Here is a 22,568-nt window from a genome sequence, read left to right as displayed (position 1 = left end):
AGGACATGAGTAACCATTTCTTAAGCAAAAGGTTCCTTTCCCTGAAGAAAACCTCTCCTACTCTAATTTATGGGTTTTTTCATCATTTCAATGCAACTTTTACTTGTTAACTAATATAATAAATTGCCAAACTCTGTGAATCTCAGTTTTCAGTTCCATTAGATGTTTCACACACTCTACATACATCTCTGCAGTATTCAAGCCTATCAAAGCAAAAAGTGACAGGAGAAGAAAGGATCTCGATGAGTATCCTATTTTTTTCATCATTATCATAAAACCTGTGATAGGCCTTTTCACAAACACCTTTTACACAACTTTTGTCCACTCTCCACACTAAGCCTTCCCTCTGAGATCACCAACTCTGTATGTAACCAAGCAGCTACTGACTCACTCCCATCAGCTAAGACTTCTTAGAAATCTGTGATCATTTATCAGAGTAGCCTGCTTGGATTTTTTTTCTTCTTATGAGAAACAGCGCCCTTTCAAAAAAGCGTAGCATTATCCACTGAACCTTTACTCCTCTTCCACCCCTACCCACTACTGCCACTGAGGAGGGATGTTCCTCTCAAGGGTTATGGCCAGTACAACTGCAAAGCAATTAGGCTGTGGAATGTGAAGCTTCACAGTAAGTAAATTAAAATCATCCTGTCTTTTCTGCCTGTTGGATAAGAAAATCACCAGCTTCGTGTTTTTCTTTTAAAACACCTCCCTGATTGAGTGAGCTTTTCTTTTCCTCTAACTTACGGCCAAATGGCATTCACAGTGCTCAAATTGAAATTAACTGAACAACATTTGTTGACTGCTGATGTGCAGGCTGAGAATAGCTCACAGCAAACAATGCCTGGATGTCCAGCTACAACTTCCCTTTAAGGAAATTCAATTAAAACACATCTATCACACCACGAATTAACCATTAAACAAGTACTTCTAGAGTCATCCAGCTTTCTCTTGCATGCCAGGGACACAGTGATTTATCTCACACAAAGGAGAGCTTCAAAGAGCTTTGCATTGAAGATAAAAGTGTTAGCAATAAATGATGCCCCATCAAGAGTTAGTCATGCAGTATTTTGGAATCTCTAAATCAGATCAAATCTAAATACTGTCACAGGATATTGTCTTTAAAGATCAACGTCATTCTGTGGGTATTTTTTCAGTCTTTCAGTGGCTTGAAGATAAATCTTGGTTTTGACTGTATCTGTCAGCAGCATACTGACACTATGAAACAATGCCAATGCAGAAGCTGGAGGGAATCCTTGATTTATTAAAATTGATCAAATCTTATTCAGAGTTAAAGCAAAGTAAAGAATAAACGTAGAGATCAATTTTAAATAAAACCTGGCACCTCAGGAGAGTTAAAAAGTCAAATTCTTAAAGTCAAAAGCTTGTTAAGTGCTGATATGAATAGCAGACAACCTTCTCTCTTCAACAATCCACCTTCCCTGAAACTTCATTGCAGAAAAACTTAGTGATGCAACTTGCAGGGGCTCAGTGACTTTCAGACATCAGTTGAAATAAGAAAAGAAAAAAGGAGAAAAATGCTTTTAAATAAGCACATCTCACTCTGGACACCTGATCTGAGAGCTGATGGAAAGCACTTTCTCTGCATTGATAAGACAGCTGCAGATTGCCACAGACACTTCCCAAACAGGTTTAAATTGCAACTTCCAGAATAATGCACTCAAACAGCTTAAACAGAGACCTACAAGGGACCAATAAATAAAACCAGCTCTAAGACTTTTCAGCAACAGTCAGATTTAATAATATTTCTTAGTGTCAATCACTAGAAAATACTCTTTTTCATCTAGCGGGACTAGGAGTTTTAATACAATTTCTTCTACTCTGCTGGAGATTTGGAGTGATGTCCAAATCTGTCCTCAGGTAACAGAGGGCATCTTGACTGTGATACTGTTTTCTTCCAGGTGGGGACATACGGAAATACAAGCATTCTGAAAACACCAGAAACCATTCTTTCCTGTTATCCTCCACTTCAAAAAGTAGATTAACACACTATAAGTTCTAAATCCTGAAGAAGACAGTCTTTGGATAAAACAAACAACTGACCAGTGGAATCTTTGGAAAAAAACAAACAAACAAACAAAAAAAACCAAGTGTATACCACTGCCAGATCTCACCAGGCCAAGCTGATGTCTGGTCCATGAAGAACCCAAGGTTTTGAAACCTCTGAACTGCAAATTCTTACCATCTTTCACCAGGCAAAAAAGACACTGATTCAGCTCACAAAATTCAAACCCAGGCGACTTTACCACTGCATCCTTTAGAAATTATTTCACCTTCCCCGAAGCAGTAAGTCAAACCTGAATTAATTCCATGTGCAAAGAAATATGGTAACACCTTTTAACAAGGTTCTAATAGATGTGCATCTATTGCATAATAATGTCTGAACTGACCTTAAGAATTTATGAACATCAAGGAACATTTCCAGGGGAAAAAAATACAATGGCCAAGATACTCAGCTATGCCAGTAAGCACCTACAGCATCAATAATAAGGCACACTGGACAGCATCATATTCAGAAACAGCCAAAAGAAGAATATCCAAATTTAAACACGGATTTTATTAAAAAAGACAGTTGGTGGTGAATTGTTCTGGGTAAATACATTAATACAATTCAGTACTAAGGGTACAGGAGGAAAGTAGACCTGTCTGTGTTAACACAGTAGGAGAGCAAACCTAAATACACATCTGTTAGGTTTTTAAAATTATTATAATTGAAAGAATTAATACTGATGTGTCTATAAAAGGCAACACTGGAAAAAGAGTCTTATAGTTACACAACACAATCAGATCTGCTGAGTGAAGAAAATCAGGCTACCTTCTGAAAGACTGTATCTAAGGTTGAGTAAAATGTATGAGGCCTTCAGCATAACCAGAGATGCCAGAAAGGATGTCAGGGGGAGAACAAAAAAAACCCCTTTGGTATGATGGGATCAAAGACCACACAGAAGCCAGAAACTGAACTGAGCAAACACCTCCACTTTCAGGACTTTTCTGATGCAACATCAAAGCAACTGAACTCTTCTCCACATACAACAATTTCAAAAATTTCCCATTTCAATGAACTCCAACAGGAATTGCGCTAATAAAGTTAGATCTGATTTTCTCCCTGCTTTTCCTGGCTAAAACTGAGACAAAAAATACTAGAAGGGTGATAACCTAGGAGCCACAATGTAGATGAAAATAGTACTAGAAAATATGAAAACCTACCTCAGCCAGTCAATTAATATGAATTTTTATCCAACACTGCAAATGTAGATTATCCTGTTTCAACATGTAACTTTTGAGACTTATATTAATTTTACCCAGAAAATTCAATATTTGACAGAGGATCTTTAAAAGCAGGATCTTAAAAAAGGAAGCAGATTGCATTTCAGACTCATATGGATATACAAAGCTTTTGTAACACCCCGGATCTCTTTTGGAGGAATACCTGGAGTTGCAGGTTTGGCTGTGAAACTAGGCTGTCAGACACACTGTTAACATTTGCACAGACCTTCCTATTTTTCCCCATATTTATTTAGTTAGTGCTCTTTTCCACCAAATCTTTGAAATCAGCTTTTACTGTTTTGCTTGGAAAACGTTTCTGCAAGCTTCTGACACAAGATTTTTAAGAAAGGGGGAAAAAAAAGTTACTTGTTTACACCACTGACATAGTTTCTTCAGGTGAAATCAAAACCAGGTTATACTAAGAGAATCCCCTCACCTGTAAATGAGGCAGGTACAATAGGCTTCCTGGAGCCAGTGTGTGGCCATTTCCTGCTCCAGCTGTCACTTGCAAACAACAGATTTCAGTTCTGTATTCTCTCACTAACCAGATTTAAAATTCTGCTTTTCAGAAGATGAGGTTAAGCTAAGAGAAACAACCCTGAATCTTCCTGAGTACAGGACAGAAAGGCATAAATTTCAGAACTACAGTGGGAAAATATGCCATCAAGATTTTCAATGTCTGTACAACACAACCTCAGATACTACTCATCCTTTCCAGAAAAGGGGTACAGAATCTTCCACTTTCAAGTCTTGTTTTCACTTGCATTCTCTGTAGTAAGCCCAGAACGGCCTTTATCCTCACACCCGTTGCAAAATAAAGTCTTCTGACATTTTATCAAGAGCTTAGTGAGTTTCATTCCCTGAAGAGTTGACGAACACTGCTGTTCAGCCTTCCTCCTGCACTACATCTTGATGATCAATAGTGTATTTTCATTGCAAGACCTGCCTTCAAGTATGGCGGCAGAAAAGAACAATCCACTTTCACTGAATTCCCATCTTCTTGTTGGCTTTCCATAAACTGAAACTACGAGGCTACAGGTACCAAAAGGTTTTCCTCACTCAGGAGGAGAAATTGTACTGCAGGTGCACACAGAAAGGCTGAGGGGCCTGGCTGAAATGACGGTATTTTCCCCTAATTTCACAAGTGGAAAACACAGGAGGACAGATGTAATAAGGTCACAAGGTTTGACCACACAGGCAGAAACTGAACAATGCAGGCTCAGGATGTAATTCTCAGTCACTTCTATAATCTTAACCCAACATAAACAATAGCAAAGTGTCAGGAAATTAAAGGACCACATGTGTGCACATATACAAATGGATGAAATTTTCTGATGCAGTTTAAGTCAAATGACACCTTCCCTCCCATAAGAAAGCCCTTATTTTCCTTCCTTGCCTTTAGCCACAAGCCCCATCCCTCTGTCCTTATTCTGGCAACTCACTATTCATATAGAAATGTGAATCAAGTTGATAAAAAGTGAAAAACTAACATGCCAAAATAAAAAAGTGGGACATTTCAGAGAGGGCAAAGGGGAGAAGTTCAAGAATTTAATAACTTATGTTACCAGACTAGAGCCAACACAAAACAAAGAAAAGAATGCATGGCTAAGGATGGGGAGCTTTCCCACATGGTGGGAAAACTGACCTATTTGTTATGTGAGGCCACTGAAAAATTTTAATTATGGAGACCAGAACCTCTTACAATTTACACTCTGATCTGAGCCTACCAGGAGAATACATGTTATTTTGGAGACGTGTAAGCATTGGCACTTACATAAAGTAGTTGTAAGGTTTTGAGGGTTTGTTTAAAAGGAAGAAAGTAAGACCATTTCTCTTACGTATCAAGCCTAGGAAGTCATGATTACACCAAAGCACAGTGGGCCTAACCCCAGCATTCCTTTCTACGTTTCTGACAGAAAAAAAGCAGTAATTGCTTTTCACATTATGGATTCACTAGAACCTGGAACACCACACTTTTCATCATGATCATGTGAGCAATATTACCTTTTGAAAATTCCAGAAAGACAACAAAAAATTACGGAATGATTTGGTTAAGCATAGTTTTAGTGCACCAGAGCACAACCGAGGATATACCATGGGTATAAGCAGTAAAGAAACAAAGAAACTAAGTAACAAGACACCAGATTAGCTCTAATTAACATAGTTTCTTGTTTAGAAAAATCCCCTAAAGCATCCCCTGAGAAGGTGAGCTGTATGTCACAGGAAGTGGAAGGCAGGAATGCCAAGTCCCATCAAGCCTCATTCCTGCCAAGAAGGCATGTGCTCCTCTCCCAGGCACATGGCTCTGCCCTCACAACACCATCCTGTGCACCAAACTGATCGATTAGAGGTAGAAAAATACTTTTTTTCCCCCAATTTGATATGTTTTTCAACATATGTTTTAATGAGCTGGTGGTGAGCTGTGACGAGCAACAGAACCAGCAGGTAAGAGAGGATGCCACTGCACTAGAAAAGATGAAAAAAAAACTCCACCGTTTGTGGATGAAAAATATTAAACTACCTAGATTTTATGAAAATGCACCTTAGCCGTGCACGGCTGAACTCCCTTTTCAGAATGCTGATCTTCTTTGTTCATTCTGAGCCGCTTGGAATGGCACAAGCCTGTCAGCTGGACCCATTTAACAACAGCTCGGTGGCACTGTAAGATGTGATATTTGCCTGCTTCTCAGGGAACCAGGACGCTCCTGAGACCAGAAGAAACATAATACACACACACAAAAAAAAAAATAGTACTAAACAAACAAAAAAAGCCCCACAAACCTCACCTTGCTGACCTGGAAAACTGAACGGTTACACCACTGGCTGGTTGGCCCAAACCTGGCAAAAAGGAATGGGCTCGCTTTGCTAGTTAGCTACTCCTCAGATGCCCATAACCCTGCATCTCCCTTCAAATTACAAATTACACAGATCTCCCGAACTATAATAGCAGACTAAGCTTTAACGGCAGTCAGCGGGGAAAATCCCTATGCCGTCTACACAGCCTCCCATTCCCAACCCACTTTAATATGCTGAGGTTTAAACATCGAACTGTGTGTTTCTGCAGGAGGAGAGAAGGTAGAGGAGGTCAGCAGAACCTCTTTAAAAAAAAAAAGGCAAAACAAAACAAAGAATAAGCCTCAACAAGCACCGCAGGAGGAAGGGCAAACGGTGGGAAGGAGTCAAGACAAGAAAGGGGCCCAGATTGGCACAACGGGTGTGGAGCATGGGCCCCGCGGACCGCTCTGCAGCACCCAAGCGCCGGGCCGGGGCCTCCGCAGGCCGCAGGCACCACCGCGTTCCCTGGGGCCGGCACTGACCTGGCGCCGCTTCCAGCTCTTCCCGGCTCCAGGCGGTGCTTCCAGCGGCTCCGCCACTTGCGTCACCGCCACGCGCACCTCTGCCGTCAACGGCACCGCCGGCGCCTGCTCCGCACCGCCCTCTCCCTCCCCGAGCGCCGCCGGAGAGACGAGCGACAGGGAAGCAAGCCAATCGCCTGTTCCTGCGGGAAGGCGCCTTCCCGCCCTCGCGCAGGATAGACCAATCAGAAGTGAGAACTGCGCTGGCCCCCTCGACCAGACAGCCCAATAGGCTGAGAGAAATAACAAGAGCGCGCGCCGCCATTGGCGAGTGCCCCGCTGGTTGGGCGTTGTTGCTAGGCGGGGTGAAGATGGCGGCTCTGGACCGGGTGAAGGTGCTGGTGCTGGGCGACTCTGGTGAGTCTGTGTCCCCAGGCCATGTGTCCTGGGGCCTCTCCTTGGGGATCTGCTCCTCGCCTCCTTCCCCATTACCCGCTTAGGGGCCGGGACCGTCCACGTTCACTCGGTGCTGCTCCCGGCCTCGTCACCTGCAACCCTGGCACCGCCTCCCAGGAGTTGTTCTCTCTCTGTGCACTTGCAGGTGTCGGAAAGTCGTCGCTCGTTCACCTCTTGTGCCACAACCAGGTGCTTGGAAACCCGTCCTGGACAGTGGGCTGTTCCGTGGATGTGCGAGTAGGTGACGTGCACAGCATCTTTATGGCAAGGGAAGGGCCTTAACTTTTTAATTACTTAACGCCCCAGAAAGAGGTGTACTTTGACCATGTGTTTTGCTGAGGGCTTAATCTTCTGACGCAAGTAGCGTCAAATGTGAGGCAAGCACTTGTGCAAGCAAGTTTTAACTTTCCAAGGTTGTCACAATCTGACGAGACATTTGTGACTCGCAGCTCCACTCCCTGCTGCAGTGGCCACTGGCGTGTTACAGGTCACAGGGTGGCCATATCCTTGAGAAACAGGCAAGGAAAAGCCAAGTCGTCAGCCAAACACATTGGGGGAAAAACAGTTTGCTCGTTTAGATTGTGGGAACACAGGAAAGCTATGGGTGATATTAACGTGTTAGGAAAACAAATTAAAATTTAGGGCCTGACATGCTTCAGTGCTCTTAGACCTGGGTGAGGAAATTAACAGGAGAAATTTATTGTTGAGACCTGGACACCAGGAATGCAGAATTTACCACAAAGACATGTTACAGAAAGCAGAGCTGACGAAGAAGGTAACAAAGATAAGACTCTCCCTGTCTGGGAAAGAGATAATAAAAGGCTGAAAATGTGGGCTAGTTAGCATGAGAAGTGAGAAATCAATAACCAATAGAAGATTGAATAATAATTAATTAAGAGAACTGCATAACTTGTAAGTCAGTGAGCACTAATTCCTTTGTCTGCCAAAATGTATAAATACTTGTAAGCTTTGGTGACTGATGTACACGTTTGGTGAAGTACTACTCATGTACTTCAGTGCTGAATAAATTAGTGCTGATTTTCTAACCTAACTGGGTAAGAGAGTTTATTTCCTGGATTTTGGTGACAACTGTGACCATGGGGTTGCTTCTCCTCCCAACTACTTGGTGCAGGACCTGCTTTGGGAAGAATGAGGATGTTCACCCAGCAATTCTTTGGCCCAGCCTACAGCCCGCATGAGACATTGATAAATGCTTTTTTCCTTCATCACTCTTTGCTGCATTCTCCTTGAAATGCATTGCCCTAGGTTAGGAATGTATTTCCAAAATCTGAGGAGAGGAATATGGCAGTCGTGTTTGATTGTGGAGCAAAACTACTCAGCAGATCTAGGGGCAGAAGTTGTTGATTAATTCAGTTGAGATGTCAGAATTTGGGTAGGAAAAAGATGTGGTCAGTTGGAATCCAGGTCTGTCACCTATGTTAATATTCTTGCAGTGCTGCCATGTGGGTTTTAACAACTAAGAAGTCAAGACCTTAATTTTTCCATTTGTTTTAGTAAAACGCTGTGTCTGAGCACGTCATGAGATGTTGGGTTTGTTAATACTGAGATGGAAAGGATGCTCCCTGTTTGCTCACCAGGCTCACGCGAGATGGTGATTTCCATCTCTGTGGTGTCCAATGGCTACTGCTTGACTTATTCCATCTCTCTTCCACTTGAAAGGTTTGAAATAGTGTCAGCATAAGAACTTCCACATTTCTATCCAAGTCCAATAATCCTTCCAGCTGAAAGTGTAAGTGTCATGTGGATTAACTTCTGTGACATGGTGTTGTCGTTATTTATGATGTAAATTTTTCATCAGATCCATGACTACAAAGAAGGAACTCCAGAAGAGAAGACCTATTACATTGAGCTGTGGGATGTTGGAGGTTCCGTCGGCAGTGCCACTAGTGTGAAAAGCACACGTGCAGTGTTCTATAATTTGCTGAATGGTAAGTTTGCTTGATGTAAACATGGTTTTACTACTGTTTCTGTTAGGAGCTGTCCCTTGGTTCTGGGGCAGACTTCCAGGCAGCCTGGCTGAGGGCTACATTGTTCTCCTTTCTAATTTATACAAGAAAACCTGATACTGTTCGTAGGCAGAATTTTATGGATTCGGTTGTGAATGGCAGATATTTCAGGCAAACTTGTGCAGATGAGCTCTATCAGCCTTTCCCTTCAGTGTTGTGTGGCTGGCACAGCAGGGAGGTTTTGAAGGTGCAATGGTTGCCTTCACCTTTCCAGGTCTGATATACTACAGAAATATGAGTTATATATTTTAAAGATTTTTTTAATTATTTATAGTTTCTTGTCTGTTCAGTTGTAAAACCTACAGCAGATAAATGATTATTTCAATTTTTATGAACTTTGATAGTCACATCCTACCCTGGCAAATTTGAACTGTCTCCCATAAAATTGTCATATGCTGGTAACCATCTTGCCTCTGCTCATTTAGCTTACCAACTTATTTTTAAAAGTTGAATCTTGCAACTTGCTGCATATGTAGAAAGAAATATTTTGTGCCTTCTGTTGAGATATTGTCTTAAAGGCTTTGATAGTTCATCTGTGTCTCTAACAAGAGCAAATAAAAGATTATAAACATAATAATTCAGTATTTCAATTGTTACTTTTTGTCATCCCAGGACAGTTCACTAAAAATAGATGTGTATCAGACTATGTGCTTCTGAAAATCTGGCTCACGTGTTCTGTTTGATTCTCTTTGCTTATTCCCACTCATTTGAAGGCCTCTCAATAACATGTTAAACTATACAATAAACATTTTTGGTCTTTGATTAACTAGTTATTTCTTCTTCCTTTCTCAGGGGGAAAACTGTGTTAGGTACCTCTTGCTTATACTGTTAACTAGATTTCTGTATGTAAGACTTGAGTTGTGCCCTCAAAGCAAGCCTCTTTGGTATATGGAAAAAAATTTGTTTCTTTTTGATACCATATCTACAGTGTGCCAGGGAGTGTGGGTCAGACTTGGAAATACCTTAGAACAGCCCATTAGGAAATGAAATCTTGGACTTGTGCATCTGAATTATAGTTGACGACATGAAAATAGAGTTATTTATCTCCACTGCCCAAAAGATACTAATTAGACAGCTCGCATATGAAGACTGTTGACTTTGGTAGTTAACCTTGGGTCATGTTTCTTTCATTAGATTAATTTCTCCATTAGAGCTTGTCTCACAAATTGCCTCTGCTTGACCTGATTTAAGAAGAGAAGATGAATGCATTCCTTCTGCCTGACTGCTTCTGTTTTCTGGGCTTGCAGTGATCTGAAAACCAGTCAGTGTTTGGTTGTAGCAGCAGCTGTGCAGGCTGCCAGGTTGTTGACAAGGCTAGGTACAGTTTGGTTTTGGATTATCCACAGATCTTCTTTGCTGACTCTCCACCTGATGTGGGGACTGCGATAGCTGAGGACAGTGACTGGGCGGTAAGGCTTTGGCTTGCAGACCTTTTTGTGGGAGGAGCATTTCTTTGAGTAGTCATTGGTCCTGCCTTCTCTTTTTGGATGTTGACTCTTTTTCTGCTGGTGCCACTAACTGTGAGGGCTTTAGGTGAAGCAGATAAGGGAACTGACCAATCAAAGATATAACTGAGGGAGAATGTGTGGTGGTGGAGAGTTTTTCTCACAGGTTGTGCAGCAGTGCCTCTGGATCTGTTGCTATAGGCCAAGTTATGTTGTATCAGGCATTTTCTCTCTACAGTGGGGGTGGACACACAGCAGAGTTGCCTTTTTAGACTGTTACTGAGATAAATGCTTTGAAATAGGGCTATAGCTATGATATGCTGGGAGCTCTCCTGGGAGAGAGTCTGTGCACAGTCAGGTGGGGTAGTGGAAAATGTTTGTGGAAGTGTGCTTTGTTCATAGTGTGTGCAGTGGGTGGCGCTTCTGGGAGTTAAGGTGAAAGACTAAATTAGGAAGTTTTTTCCACCTGTAGGCTGTGAAGTGTTTTGAGAATTAATCCTGATGCAGATAAGGGGTACCATTCCATTTTGTCCTTGAATTGATGGTAGTTTGAAATCTTGAGGAAGTGGGAATTCCACATATTGCAGAAGGTGTGAATAAGTAGAAGAAATTTGCTAGCAGGAATTGGTAATTGAGTTAGGAAGAGGTGGTTGTCTGTTAATACCACATCTAGGAAGCTTGACTCTGTCTCAGAATTTACATCTTGAAGGCTCATGGTAATGAAAAATTCTAGAAACAATCTTAAGTACAATAAGTCTTATTAATTCGTGCTTCTACCAGCCATTTAGTGGACTATGAAATCTTATCAGTGTCTGTTTCCCCTTTGGATACCTCCCCAAATATATAGCATTAATTCTTGAAAATGCAGGAAAGCAGTAGTTCTCTCTGAACTCTTTTGAAACAAAGAAAAAGCCTTTAGACTTTATAGATGGTGTGACAAAAAATAATTCTGTTTAGCGGAGAACAGATAAATTTTCTGCTGCAGTAATATAGAATTTCAGTATCATGAGAAGTAGACAGAATCAGTGAATGTCTGCGAGGCTTTTGCAGATATTGAATCCTGAGGTGGCTGTTTGTTTCCTGCTTTCATGTGATTTTTCTCTTAGCTCTTAGCCAATTCTTGATAAGCAGCTTTAAAAAACCTGTTGCATCCTGATATTTTCAGCCTTACTTATTCACTGTAACTGAACTGGTTGTACATCCCTTACTTCATTCTCAGATATCTGGGAACCTGCGGGTGTCATTTTGGTAAGATAAGGAAGAGAATATGTATCTTTAAATGGCATCTTGCTGTCTTGTCTTTCACTCTAGGGATAATTTTAGTGCATGACTTGACCAACAAGAAATCATCCCAGAATTTGTATCGCTGGTCTTTGGAAGCACTCAACAGAGATGTTGCTCCAACAGGAGTTCTCGTGACAAATGGGTAAGTGAAAAACATCCATGCAGAGCTCAGACACTGTAATTCCAAGCAGTTGTAGAAGTCTTTGTTCATCTCTAAAGCTACTTGGTCTCCACAGGAAAGTAGATATGGTTAGACTTGGAAGAAAGAAAGAAATGGGGAATATCAAAGAAAGTTGATTGTTCTTTTTCTTTTATACTGCCAGTCAGGCGATTCTGACAGCGCATTCCCAAACTGGGTAGCAGAGACCTTGCTTTAAGGGAAAAGATGTTTACTGCATTCTTTATTTGTCTGAGAGTAGGTCCAGTCCCTGTTACCTCAAGATTCCTCTCTCTGTCCTGAGAGATGGCGTTGTACAGGAAGTGTCATGGGATGATGTGTCTGGGCAAAGAGGCATTCCCTCCTTGCACCAAGACTGAGGAAGATTTTTGGTTTGGGTAATGGGGGAATTATTTTAGGAGTGTGGCTAAAACAGCTTAGAAAACTCTGCTTAAACAGCATGTTCATAATTAGCTCTCCAACACCTTGTCAAGGATTTTCTCCTGTACCTCTGTTCTCCTGTCATCCATCTAAGTCAAGGAGATTTTAAAATTGTTGCTAAACCTCACACATGAGCAGGAAGGCAGTAATGACGAGTAGTTTTTGTGGGAAGAATATCAATTGTTTATTTGTCTGTTCTGGTACACAGATCTTTCTGTAGAAATGTAGGAGATGGGAAAGAGGATTTGCCTTGTATAAATTGCAAAATTCTCCAGTGTCTCCACAGACAGGTTCTTCACAATTGTTTTAATTTTCGAAAGTTCACTGTCAAGGACAGATGTTCAGCCGCTAGCAATTCCTTGCTCAAGTTGTTGCTGTTGGTTGTAAAATTGCTTGCTAGAAAGCTTGGTTTAGGTAAAAATGACAGACAAGTGATTATCCCAGCTAAGGAGAATGATTGAAGCTTGGATTCCTATGTAGTGACTTAGATGCAGAAGCCCTTCCTCAATTTAAAGATACTGCACATTTTAAGTTTGATAAATGGACCATTAATAAATAAATAACTGTTTTTTGAGAGGCACAGGGGAGGTGATGGTGTACTTGTGCCTACTTACATGGCCACTGCCTCATTCAGGACTGTATTTGTTTCCCTCAACAGTGACTATGACCGTGAACAGTTTGGTGATAACCAGATCCCACTGCTGGTAATAGGAACTAAACTGGATCAGATCCCAGAAACTAAGAGGAATGAAGTTTTGACCAGAACAGCATTCTTGGCTGAGGATTTCAATGCCGAAGAGATAAATTTGGTTAGTATCCTTGTCATCACTGTTGTATTTCTTTTATATATGAGTGACTCCTATTTTTAGTAAGTAAAGTTGTTGTAATAAAAATTTGGCTTTTGAAGATTTTTCCAGTAGTGCCAGTCATTCACATTTCAGTTGGCTGTGCCTCTTGCTTGATGAAACAGATATCTTTGTTTCACTATAGGGAGATGTAAGGGGTATTAGATAAGGTCACTTAAGCTTAGAATTGTTGGCTGGGAGTTAAAACAATTTCTTTTTCTTGTTCATAGCTCTGACACAGACTGTCTTTGAATGTCTTTGAAACATGAAGATGGCTTTATACAGACCTATGGGTATAAAAATACATATGTGCTGTGTGAGTGCTTGTATACAAGCTCCGAGTCTCAGGTGTAACCTATAGAAATCACTGCCTGACTGTATAGCTGGTGGTGGAAGGAAGGAGCATATGGAGGTTGCTTGGAATTTTGCAGTTGATTCACAGAGGAGTTGGTCTTTTCTCTGAAGTGACTGTGGAACAGAAATCAGTAGACTCATTGTTTTCCCTCGCTGATGGTGTGTGTCGGGGGAAAGAGTTATGTTCATTTCTTTGTGTTTGGCTTCTTTGCAGTGATTTACTTGTGCTTGTTTTGTTGTTGTCTTTTGGGTGTTTTAGGACTGTACCAATCCTCGTTACCTGGCTGCAGGTTCATCCAATGCTGTCAAACTAAGCAGGTTTTTTGATAAGGTAAGTCAATGAAATGATGTTTCATTATCCTGTGCATCAAATGCTGTCTGGGATTTGACCATGAACAACAGTTTAAGCTGTTTCTTTCACATTCCACTCTCTGAGTTGGTTCAAGCCAGCTGTGAGGAGACCAAAGATTGATCTGCTTTTGGAACCCTACGGGAGATAGCTGATCTGCTTGAAGATTTAGTTCCTGATCTGCATGGAGCAGTGAAAAAGAACTCACAAATATGCAAAGACACTCTGCTTATGCTTTTGAAGTTGTCAGGTCAGAGGGATTGCAGTATTCTGAGGTAGTAGTGTGGGGAGATCCAAGATTGGTTAGCTCTGTTGATCCTAGTTAAAGCAACCTTTAGGAATTAAGAAATTAATTAGGAGTATTACTCCCCCTTCCTGGAAATAAGACCATTAAGGTCCACTATGCAAATGAGAGAAGGAATGCTCTGTTTTAAGCACCCCCTGGGCAAAGATAGCATAGTGGGGCTGCTGTGCAGTAGTAGGAACCACTATCCCTGCAGAGAGGAAATGGGAGTAACTGACTCTGAAGCAGGAGATACACAAACCATCACCTCCATTACCCAGTACGACTAACTAAATTAAGTGTGTTGAAGTTAAGGATAATTAGCTTAGACAGCTTGTCTAAGAATGGCTGTAGATGGCCATGTAACTGCTGTATATGCTAGAGCATTGCACTAAAGCAGTAAGCCTAGAGCAGAGATGTGGGGTCAGACCTTGTCCCAGTTAGCCATGAGTTTCATTGCTCACGTGTGAAGTGTTGGTTGCAATCCACGATTATGCATGTGCTGTGCAAGCTAAGATTGTTCTCTGTTGTTCCCAGGTTATAGAGAAGAGATACTTTTTAAGAGATGGCAATCAGGTTTGTCACTTTTCCTCCTTTTTTGTTTCATTTCTCTCTGTGTAATGTGAACTGCTGGCACAGGTCTCTTTAAAACACAAGCTTCATGCAACCTAAATGACAATCTCTGCTGGTAATTGAATTCTTGTATCTGTGGGAGCATAGCTGTTAAGGCTAGACAGAAGAATGGTTGACTTCTGTCACCTGAAGTAAGTGATTGGCAGTGAAATACTTAAGTATGCTAACATAGTAGAAGTTGGAAGAATGATGTAAAATGGGCAAGTATGATTTCTTTCAGCTCTGTCAGCTTCAGGGTGCTTGGTTGCAGATTTAGGCCATAGATGCTGTCCTGAAGGTCAACGAAAAGGCATTTTTTTGCACAGCTGGAACTAGATTTTATGTTTAATACAGGTAGTTTCCAGAGGCTCAGTAGAGCCACAAGGAAAATTGCATATGATGTCAGCTTGTAATTAATTCCTGAAGGACTGAATTAACTATTTTCAGCCAGCTGGGGAAGTACTAGCAAAATGAATTCTGGTTTGGGCAGGCCACTTCAGCTTTTGTGCCTCTCACCTCCCCATCTACCATGCAGGGAGTAGTGAAGTTGCATTTACCATATGTAAAGGTGCCGTAAATTACCATGAAAAGCATCACTGAAGTAGAGTCACACCTGTACATTGTTAGAGGTAGCTGTGAAAGCCGCTTGGGGAGAGCTGGGCGAGGGAATTGAATTTACAGATTACAAAATGCTTCCTTTCTTTGAGCACTTCTGTAGTGCCTTTTAAAAATAAATATGCTTTTGCCTCTTTCAGTTCTGCATAATGCTTTTTTTTCTTTCCCCTTTACCCCTCCCCACAGTCTAATGAAAGGAAATTTCCCTTTCATAGAAATAACATCTTAATGCAGAAACTTGCTTGTATGCTGGTTGTCTTTGATGCATAATGTAAGATTTTTATTGTTATTATTTGATCCTATTTATTGGCTAGCCAGAGATTAACTATGCATTCTTTTTGGCTGTGCCAAAGATTGCAGCCTGCTGATGACTATCTACTTCCCTGATAGGAGCTCAAAAGCTTAAAACAACTCTTTAATGGCAAACAGCTTAAAACAAATCTTTAATGTCAAACAGCCATGTTTAAAGAAGTAAAATCCAAATTGGAAATGGAGACTTCAATACAACCTCTTAATGTTATCATTTGAAGTTATCTACTTAATGTAACTCTTACCAATTTGTGGGTTTTCTACAGTAGGTTGCTACGATAATTCATGTTTTGAGGTATTTCTGTTATAAACTTCTTCAGGATGAAAAGAATAAGTTTCAAATTGTTCATAGCTACAACTTCAATCAGATATATGATAAATAATTGTTACTCTTAATTAGTGACTTTGATGTAAAAAGTGCTAAAGCAGATAACTTTTTACATATGGTGTTCAGGTACTTTTTAGTTATAATTTTTGCATTTTTCCTCTTCAAATTCCCAAAGCAGTTTTCATGAGGTGAACCTTTGCACAAAATCTGCCCGACTTTATCCTTAGAGATGAATAAACCAGTACCTTAGTGAATACCTTACATATCTGTTTGAGTTTTGGGCCTGAAAACCCCAAGTAAATTTAATTTTTGGAGGTTTTAGGGTACTTCTGTTTTGGGAAACCTCTTTAGCTTTCTGTTTACTGGTGAAGTGTGTAACCTAAGCAATCTGCTGTGAATTGTAGATTATGTTTTTGTCCCATAACATCCATACAAATCTATGTTCTTCTGGCATGATTTGTAGGACTTGGTTGACTCCCTCCATTTTAATAGACTGTATTTCCTATGAAAGTGTGGAATTGTTTTGGGAGAGTGTGTCTAGTGAGTCTACTGTTTCTGCTTGTGTGTAGCAAGTAAGGTAAAAGTTACTCTGGCCTGTAATCTAATAGTTTTATGATGCCAGTAGGGCAGACATGCAGTATTACAAAGCAGCATATCACTTTCTTTTGGGAATTCACAGATGCATTGGATTGAAAGTCTGTCTTAAGTACTGTTAAAGCCAGAGAAGCTTCTGATGTTTCAAGTTGATTTTCTTCGTAAACACTGTCACTGTGTAAGCAGTGTCTGCAGATGGGCTGCAAAAGCAGGAGTGCTAATCCTTTGTATTGTTGCAACTGTTTCTATCCTGATGGTTTTCTTTAAGCTTTCAGCCATTGATAAAACTGTACTTTCAACTGCCAGTGCACTGCTGCTGCCCAGCTTTGAAAGCATAAAGCCTCAACAGCTCTTTGATATGACATGGTTTATATTGTTTTATAGTTTTAAAAATGAATGGAGGAGAAATTCTTGTATGCACTTGAATCTGGGGGGAAATATAGGCTTTGAAATCTGTCATTAACTGGGTTAGGATTGAGGCTTTCAATTTCCCTTGCCAAAAAGTCTTAAGGAGCCCCGCAGAACAGGTGAGCCATAGTGAAGTTGTGCAGTGTTTAATTAGTGGTGCTCCTCTAGCAGTCAGCTGAAGCACTGTGGCCCTGATTCTGGAGATAGTGTGGAAGATGTTGCAGTTGCCTTGGTAACAGTGTGGGCTAGAGGGAGCTCTTGCTGATTCTGATATGACAACTTGTCTTCCCTGGCTCTAGATTCCTGGCTTCTCTGAAAGGAAGAGGTTTGGAGGAGGAGTGCTGAAGAGCCTTCATTATGACTGAGCACTGAACAAGTGGAAGACAACTTCTCTGAGTTCCTAATGACATTCCCATTCCAACTGGGTGCTCAAAGACAGTAATGCTTCTGTCAAGCAGACTAAAATGATATTACAGCTGGCTAGCCTGCTGAAGGTTCTGTTGTTGGAAAAGACTTGGGAAAGGTTTTCCAAAAACCTAATCTGGAGCCTAGAGTACTTCTTAGGATTGCAGACTGTCTAGATCTATGGGAACATCTGGGGAAAGTGTGCAGTAAGTTGAATGCCTCTCACGCTGCTGTGGGAAACTTCATCATACACAGCACATATGTATGACATCCTTGTCTCCATTTGGAAAACTTATGGACAGTCTTTGCAATGATTTGCATTCATTTACTTCTAAAGGAAAGATGACTGAGTGGGCCTCTCATGTACAGTAATGTGAGCAAAGCATAACAATGGGTAAGGAGCGGTCTGGAAAATAATAGAATGCCTTCATTAAATGGAGTGTTGTTTCACCTAGAGCACATTGTTCATCCCTATTCAAAAGGGATAAAAGCAACAGGCAAGATATGAAAAAGATTTGAAGCTGTAAAAAGAAAATCGTAAGTAGAAAGCAACTGGTGTAAGTTCTGCTGCTTAAATTAAAATTGTTTACTTTGAAGAGGGCAAAGGAAATCAGTCTCTCCTGTTTATCTTTTCATAATTGATTGTGATCTTGTTTTTTATATTAAATTAAAAGGCAATTCATTGAAAACTGATGGAAAAAGTATGTTTTTATAGAGTGCTTATTTGGAACAAATGTGACATGGTCTTACTGAGCCTGAGGACTTAGTGGATTCAGAAAACATGAAATATAAGAACATCCTCTGAATTAGAATGGATAGAAATTTAGAAGGGATTTAAGGCTGTGTAAAAAGTAGGAACTGAGCATGATTAGGAGGAGAGTTCTGTGATATAGATGTTTCCTTTACATAGTTAGCACTAATGATAAACGAGACTTGATCTGGTCTGATCTCCTGTACAGGGTCTTGTTTTCCTAAATAGCCCAAGCTTTGCATGGTTTCTCACCTTGCTGGAATTCCATGGAGTGGTAAAAGCCACTGATTTATGGCAGTTCCTTCTTTCCACTCCTTCCTCACAGGCACCTCTAATGCTTAAGCCTCTGGCAAAGGCTAACTAAGAGCTGGAGCTAGATATAAATAGAGATTAATAATAAATGAGGATAGAAGAAAGTAAAATGCTGGTGTGAAGTTGACAGGGAGCAGAGTTCTGCAGTCTCTGGATTAACTCTGCCTGCAGCTCTTCTGGCAGCTGCTTGGAAATAAATGGAAACCTGCCTACTGCCACTAATCAGGCACAAAAATGACAGCTGGGTTCACCAGTGAAACTGATTAAAAATACAGATACTTTGCTTTTTTAGGTCATTTCCAGAAAGGTCTGGGAACAGTTGTAAACATAGTGCAGTAAGTTTTTAAATGTTTGTGTGAAATACATTGTTAGTTTACAATTAGTTTACAAGCAGAAAAAACAAAGTACGAATATATTCATAATTAAGTAAACGCATGTCTGACCTGTGCAGCTCGTGACAGCACCAATGTCTGTCTCTGATCCTTTGACAATGAAAGCTGGAATTGTTTTCTTAAAGTCAGGTGCAGTCTTAGGGTAAACAGATCTGGGCTCCTTCAGGTTCCTAAGGAACTTCAGAGCAGAACAAGCAAGCTGTAGTGCTATTTCCTCCTTCACGCTGTGGCATCTTTAGAGTGGCCAAACCTCTGGCTGCAGCTCACCTGGCTGCATGTTTTAAAGTAGGCCTCTAGCCCAGAATAAGTATCTGGTTTGTTTAGATTTCAGCAGGTAACCACAATTAGGTATATTTTTTTCCTTCTTAAGACAAGGTGATGTGTAATGGAGTTGTGCACGTTGATGATGTTCCATTTCTTTTTGCAGGAAGTTCCAGCTTCTTGTCAGAACCCGGAGTATGTGAGCAGCTGGAGTTAGTTACATTGCTTTTCCACCTTACGTGCTTCAGCTGCCCAAAAAAGGTTCACCAGACAACTTTTCTGTGTCACACTTGTTTTATGTGTTTTACCTTTCTTTTCTCTGCACACACATATCCCTTCCATGCCCTGTGACCCTTCTGTCTGTCTTGCCTCTGTCTGCCTGTACCTCATTCTCCGTTCCTCCAGCTCCCTTTCTCACAATTACTATCTCTCTTTCTCTCCCCATTTGCCCCATCTGTCTGACCCTCTGCATCACAAGAAGTCACAAAGACTTCTCTTTGTGCTTCCAGCTCTGCTCTCTGGTTTCCCCTTTTTTCCCATTTTCCTCTCTGTTCTCTCTACCGTGCATTGCCTCTCTTGCTGTACCACTGAAATTCAATTCTCTGTTTTTCTTCATCTCTGATTCTGTCTATCTCTGGTTACTATTACATGCACGCACATTTCACATCAAAACATTGTTGCTCAATCCCTTTAAATTCAAGCTACTCAGTGTCTCTGTGTTATTTCCCAGGCAGAAATATGTGCCCAGGTGGTGTGTTCCAGAGGTGTCAGTGAAGGTGGCTCGTGCAGGTACATGTGAGATGTGTTGGACCTCCCATGCATAAGCAGGTGAAATGTAGAGCAAATAAACCATGAGCCTTCCCAGTTCTGAAGGGGCTTGGCAGAGCCTTCTGGTTGATCTATGACCGCTTTGATAACTGGAAGGATAGTCAGAATGAATATGAAGGTATCCTTAACATCGAAAATTTAGCAAGGATGCCACTGGCTTTTTAAACGTGTGAAACCTATCCAGTAATGGGTTTTTGGGTGCAACCTTAATACAAATTTTCATTATTGATTATATTTGCAGAGGTAGCTGCAATATGCTCCGTTTGTCACAAATGAGAGATGAGCTTCTGTGTCATAGCTTACAGTCAGTATCAGTTAGCTATGGTGAAGTCAGGGTTTGGGTTCTCAGTGGATAACAAGGTGACAGTTTTCACTGATTGAAAACTGCTTCTGCTTTTCAGCAAAGAGAGCTTAATCCTTATATTTCTTTTGTTCATCAGCTCCTCTTGTTAGAAATCATGTTTCTGTCTCACTTTCCTTACAAGGATGCTGGTTACTTTGATTCCTTTGTAGATTTGAGCAAGTATGTGGCTTAGTGCACTAGTTTGCTTCCATAAAAAGCCATTATCATTATTGATGAACCTGTCACTGGCTGGCACGTTACCAGGAAGTGTGCAGAGGTAGAGCTTTCCTTAGAGTGTGCTTTGCTGCAGCACTCTGTTAGGTTCTCAGACAGGGATTTTGAGAAAAAACATCACATAGTTATGAGGTGGAAGAGGGGAAGAAAAATAAAACCAGTTCCAATCTTTAATTTGAAGTATCAATGGCAAAGCTCTCCCACCTAGTGAAAGCCTGTGACATGTAGTCAAAAGTATTATTTTTGTGTGTGGGAATACAGGTAGAGAGCAGAACTGCAGCACTGTTCAGCTTGTCACAACCAACAGGGATGTGGTAGCCATAGTAGGCTGCAAGCCTTAGCAAGAGTAAGTGAGATTTTAAAGAAGGAATTTAAGAGATAAAGTGCCTGGTATGAAGGGCTTAGTATGCAGTTTTGTAGAGAATCACGCAAAGTACTGTACGTACCTAGTTAGCTTAAAGAGAAGCATTGATTAAGCAATGTTACTTAGTTACAATTAAGCAATATAGCCTAATTACATGAATATTATTGGTGTGCTATTTTTAGCAATAACTAAAATGATATATAAACTCTGCTTTGTGTCTCAATAAACGGCTTTATGGCTTCTTGCAAGCACGTCATAAAAACCCTGTCTCTTCATTACCACCACTGTCAAATGGTGCTCCGTGTGAGGACTGCAACTGCCGAACGGCAGAGTCCCCACAGGACAAGACTCTGCTCAGAGAAGCAGGAGGGATGGGACTCTACTCGCAGGAGAGGGAGAACAAGGCTCTGCTTGGAGAAGCAGGAGGGAGACGCCGCTCAGGAGAAGCAGGAGATGCTGGCCAGTGACAGGCAACAATTAACCCCTCTGGAAGGAGGTGAGCTACAGGGGCTGGTTCCCCTGAATTCTAATTTGCTACAGGGAAACATGGGACAGACAATGTCCAGACAGGAAAGAGGTATTTTTGAACTTAGGCAAAAAGCTATTAGAACAGCACGGCAAACCTTTGCCTTCAAATCATTTAAAGATTCTATTAAAATGGTCATCACGTAAACTGCCAGAGGTTTCCCAGTCCACAATCTTTGCAACAAATTTATGAAACAAAGTGGGAGTAAAACTTTGGAATGCCATAACCAAGGGAGACAAAGCGGTTGCAGACATGCTTCCCTCTTGGAGGGTTGTCTTTGAAGTTCTAAAAGCCCAAGAAAAATCTCATGCTAATGATAAAGGAGATATTCCATGTCCCCCCTCCACGGCAAAGGCTCAAAGTTCTTTAAAACCTGACGAGATGGAAGATTTAATGGAAGAGACTGCTACTCTCTCAGTACAGCCCATGGCCCCTCCGCTTACAAGTAAAAGGGAGGGGGGACCCTAACGATCTCTTGGAACTTTTGCTGCTGGCTACTGCCGAGAGAACAGCGAGGAAGACAAAGGGTACCCCTTTGACCCTAAGCCTGTCAACCTTGAAAAAAAGAACCAACAAATAGTGACAGAGCATGGTGCCTGCCAGGAGCTGCGGCTGTGACTGCTGCTGCTGTGGGGGGTGCGGCCTCCCCCCTAACGCCAGCCAGCAGGGTTGTAGGACCTGCACAACATGCTGAAGCTATAGGACATCAGAATACTAACTGACACTATGTACTGACCAAAACTGTTTAAATTTACCTTCTTATTTCAGTTACCAACATGCTGTTTACCTTAATGTTTAACTGTTGTTAACAGTGTAACTGTGTTGTATGACAAATTTTCAGTAGCCATTTTGTAATGATAGAATCATAATAAGTTAATTTCTGCAAAAAATAATTTCTGTTTCGTTCCAGGAATGTCAACTTAAAGTTTTTTTAAGTATATTTTCTGTTACATTTAAGTGAAGTTTCAGTAAAATTAATTTTAAGTTTTGCTGAAATATACTTGTTTAAATTAGAAGATACAATTCTTTTACTATACAAATAAATGACATTAAGCCTAAATAAA

At 41.0% G+C, this 22,568-nt stretch overlaps 2 protein-coding genes across 7 annotated transcripts in view; one reads left to right on the top strand and one right to left on the bottom strand.

Moving 5' to 3' along the window:
- GTF2E1 (general transcription factor IIE subunit 1) overlaps positions 1–6,742 on the bottom strand; it is a 49,202-nt gene extending 42,460 nt beyond the window's left edge. Inside the window, exon 1 of the mRNA XM_014888885.2 lies at positions 6,603–6,742. The gene's annotated coding sequence lies outside the window, so the exon portion shown is untranslated. The remainder of the gene's footprint in view (positions 1–6,602) is intronic.
- Positions 6,743–6,865: 123 nt separating this feature from the next.
- RABL3 (RAB, member of RAS oncogene family like 3) lies at positions 6,866–22,568 on the top strand. 6 transcript variants are annotated; one of them, XR_001404015.2, is made up of 11 exons: positions 6,866–6,998; positions 7,183–7,274; positions 8,857–8,986; positions 11,821–11,935; positions 13,050–13,200; positions 13,850–13,921; positions 14,760–14,798; positions 17,388–17,887; positions 19,376–19,470; positions 19,940–19,998; positions 21,228–22,568. XR_001404015.2 is itself a non-coding variant. In XM_014888889.2 (8 exons), exons 1-8 carry the CDS (start codon positions 6,953–6,955, stop codon positions 17,451–17,453), a joined length of 711 nt encoding a protein of 236 aa, XP_014744375.1. In that variant the 5' UTR covers positions 6,866–6,952; the 3' UTR covers positions 17,454–18,194. The 6 variants fall into 6 exon arrangements, 1 of the variants encoding a protein (XP_014744375.1); XR_015801233.1 differs by having other exon boundaries at positions 17,388–18,030; XR_015801232.1 differs by having other exon boundaries at positions 17,388–18,030; positions 19,376–19,998.

The sequence above is a fragment of the Sturnus vulgaris genome, chromosome 2 (assembly GCF_052056855.1).
Source record: "Sturnus vulgaris isolate bStuVul1 chromosome 2, bStuVul1.hap1, whole genome shotgun sequence".
NCBI lineage: Eukaryota > Metazoa > Chordata > Aves > Passeriformes > Sturnidae > Sturnus > Sturnus vulgaris.
The sequence above is the reverse complement of the archived record's forward strand: the minus strand, read 5'-3'. Positions and strand labels throughout refer to the sequence as shown.

Bases quoted from the DNA above. Each gene is read 5' to 3' on its own strand.
- RABL3 (XM_014888889.2), top strand. From the start codon at position 6,953: ATGGCGGCTCTGGACCGGGTGAAGGTGCTGGTGCTGGGCGACTCTG. The intron at 8,987-11,820 runs GTAAGTTTGCTT...CTTTCACTCTAG, and splicing joins GTTCTATAATTTGCTGAATG to GGATAATTTTAGTGCATGAC. The intron at 13,922-14,759 runs GTAAGTCAATGA...TGTTGTTCCCAG, and splicing joins TAAGCAGGTTTTTTGATAAG to GTTATAGAGAAGAGATACTT.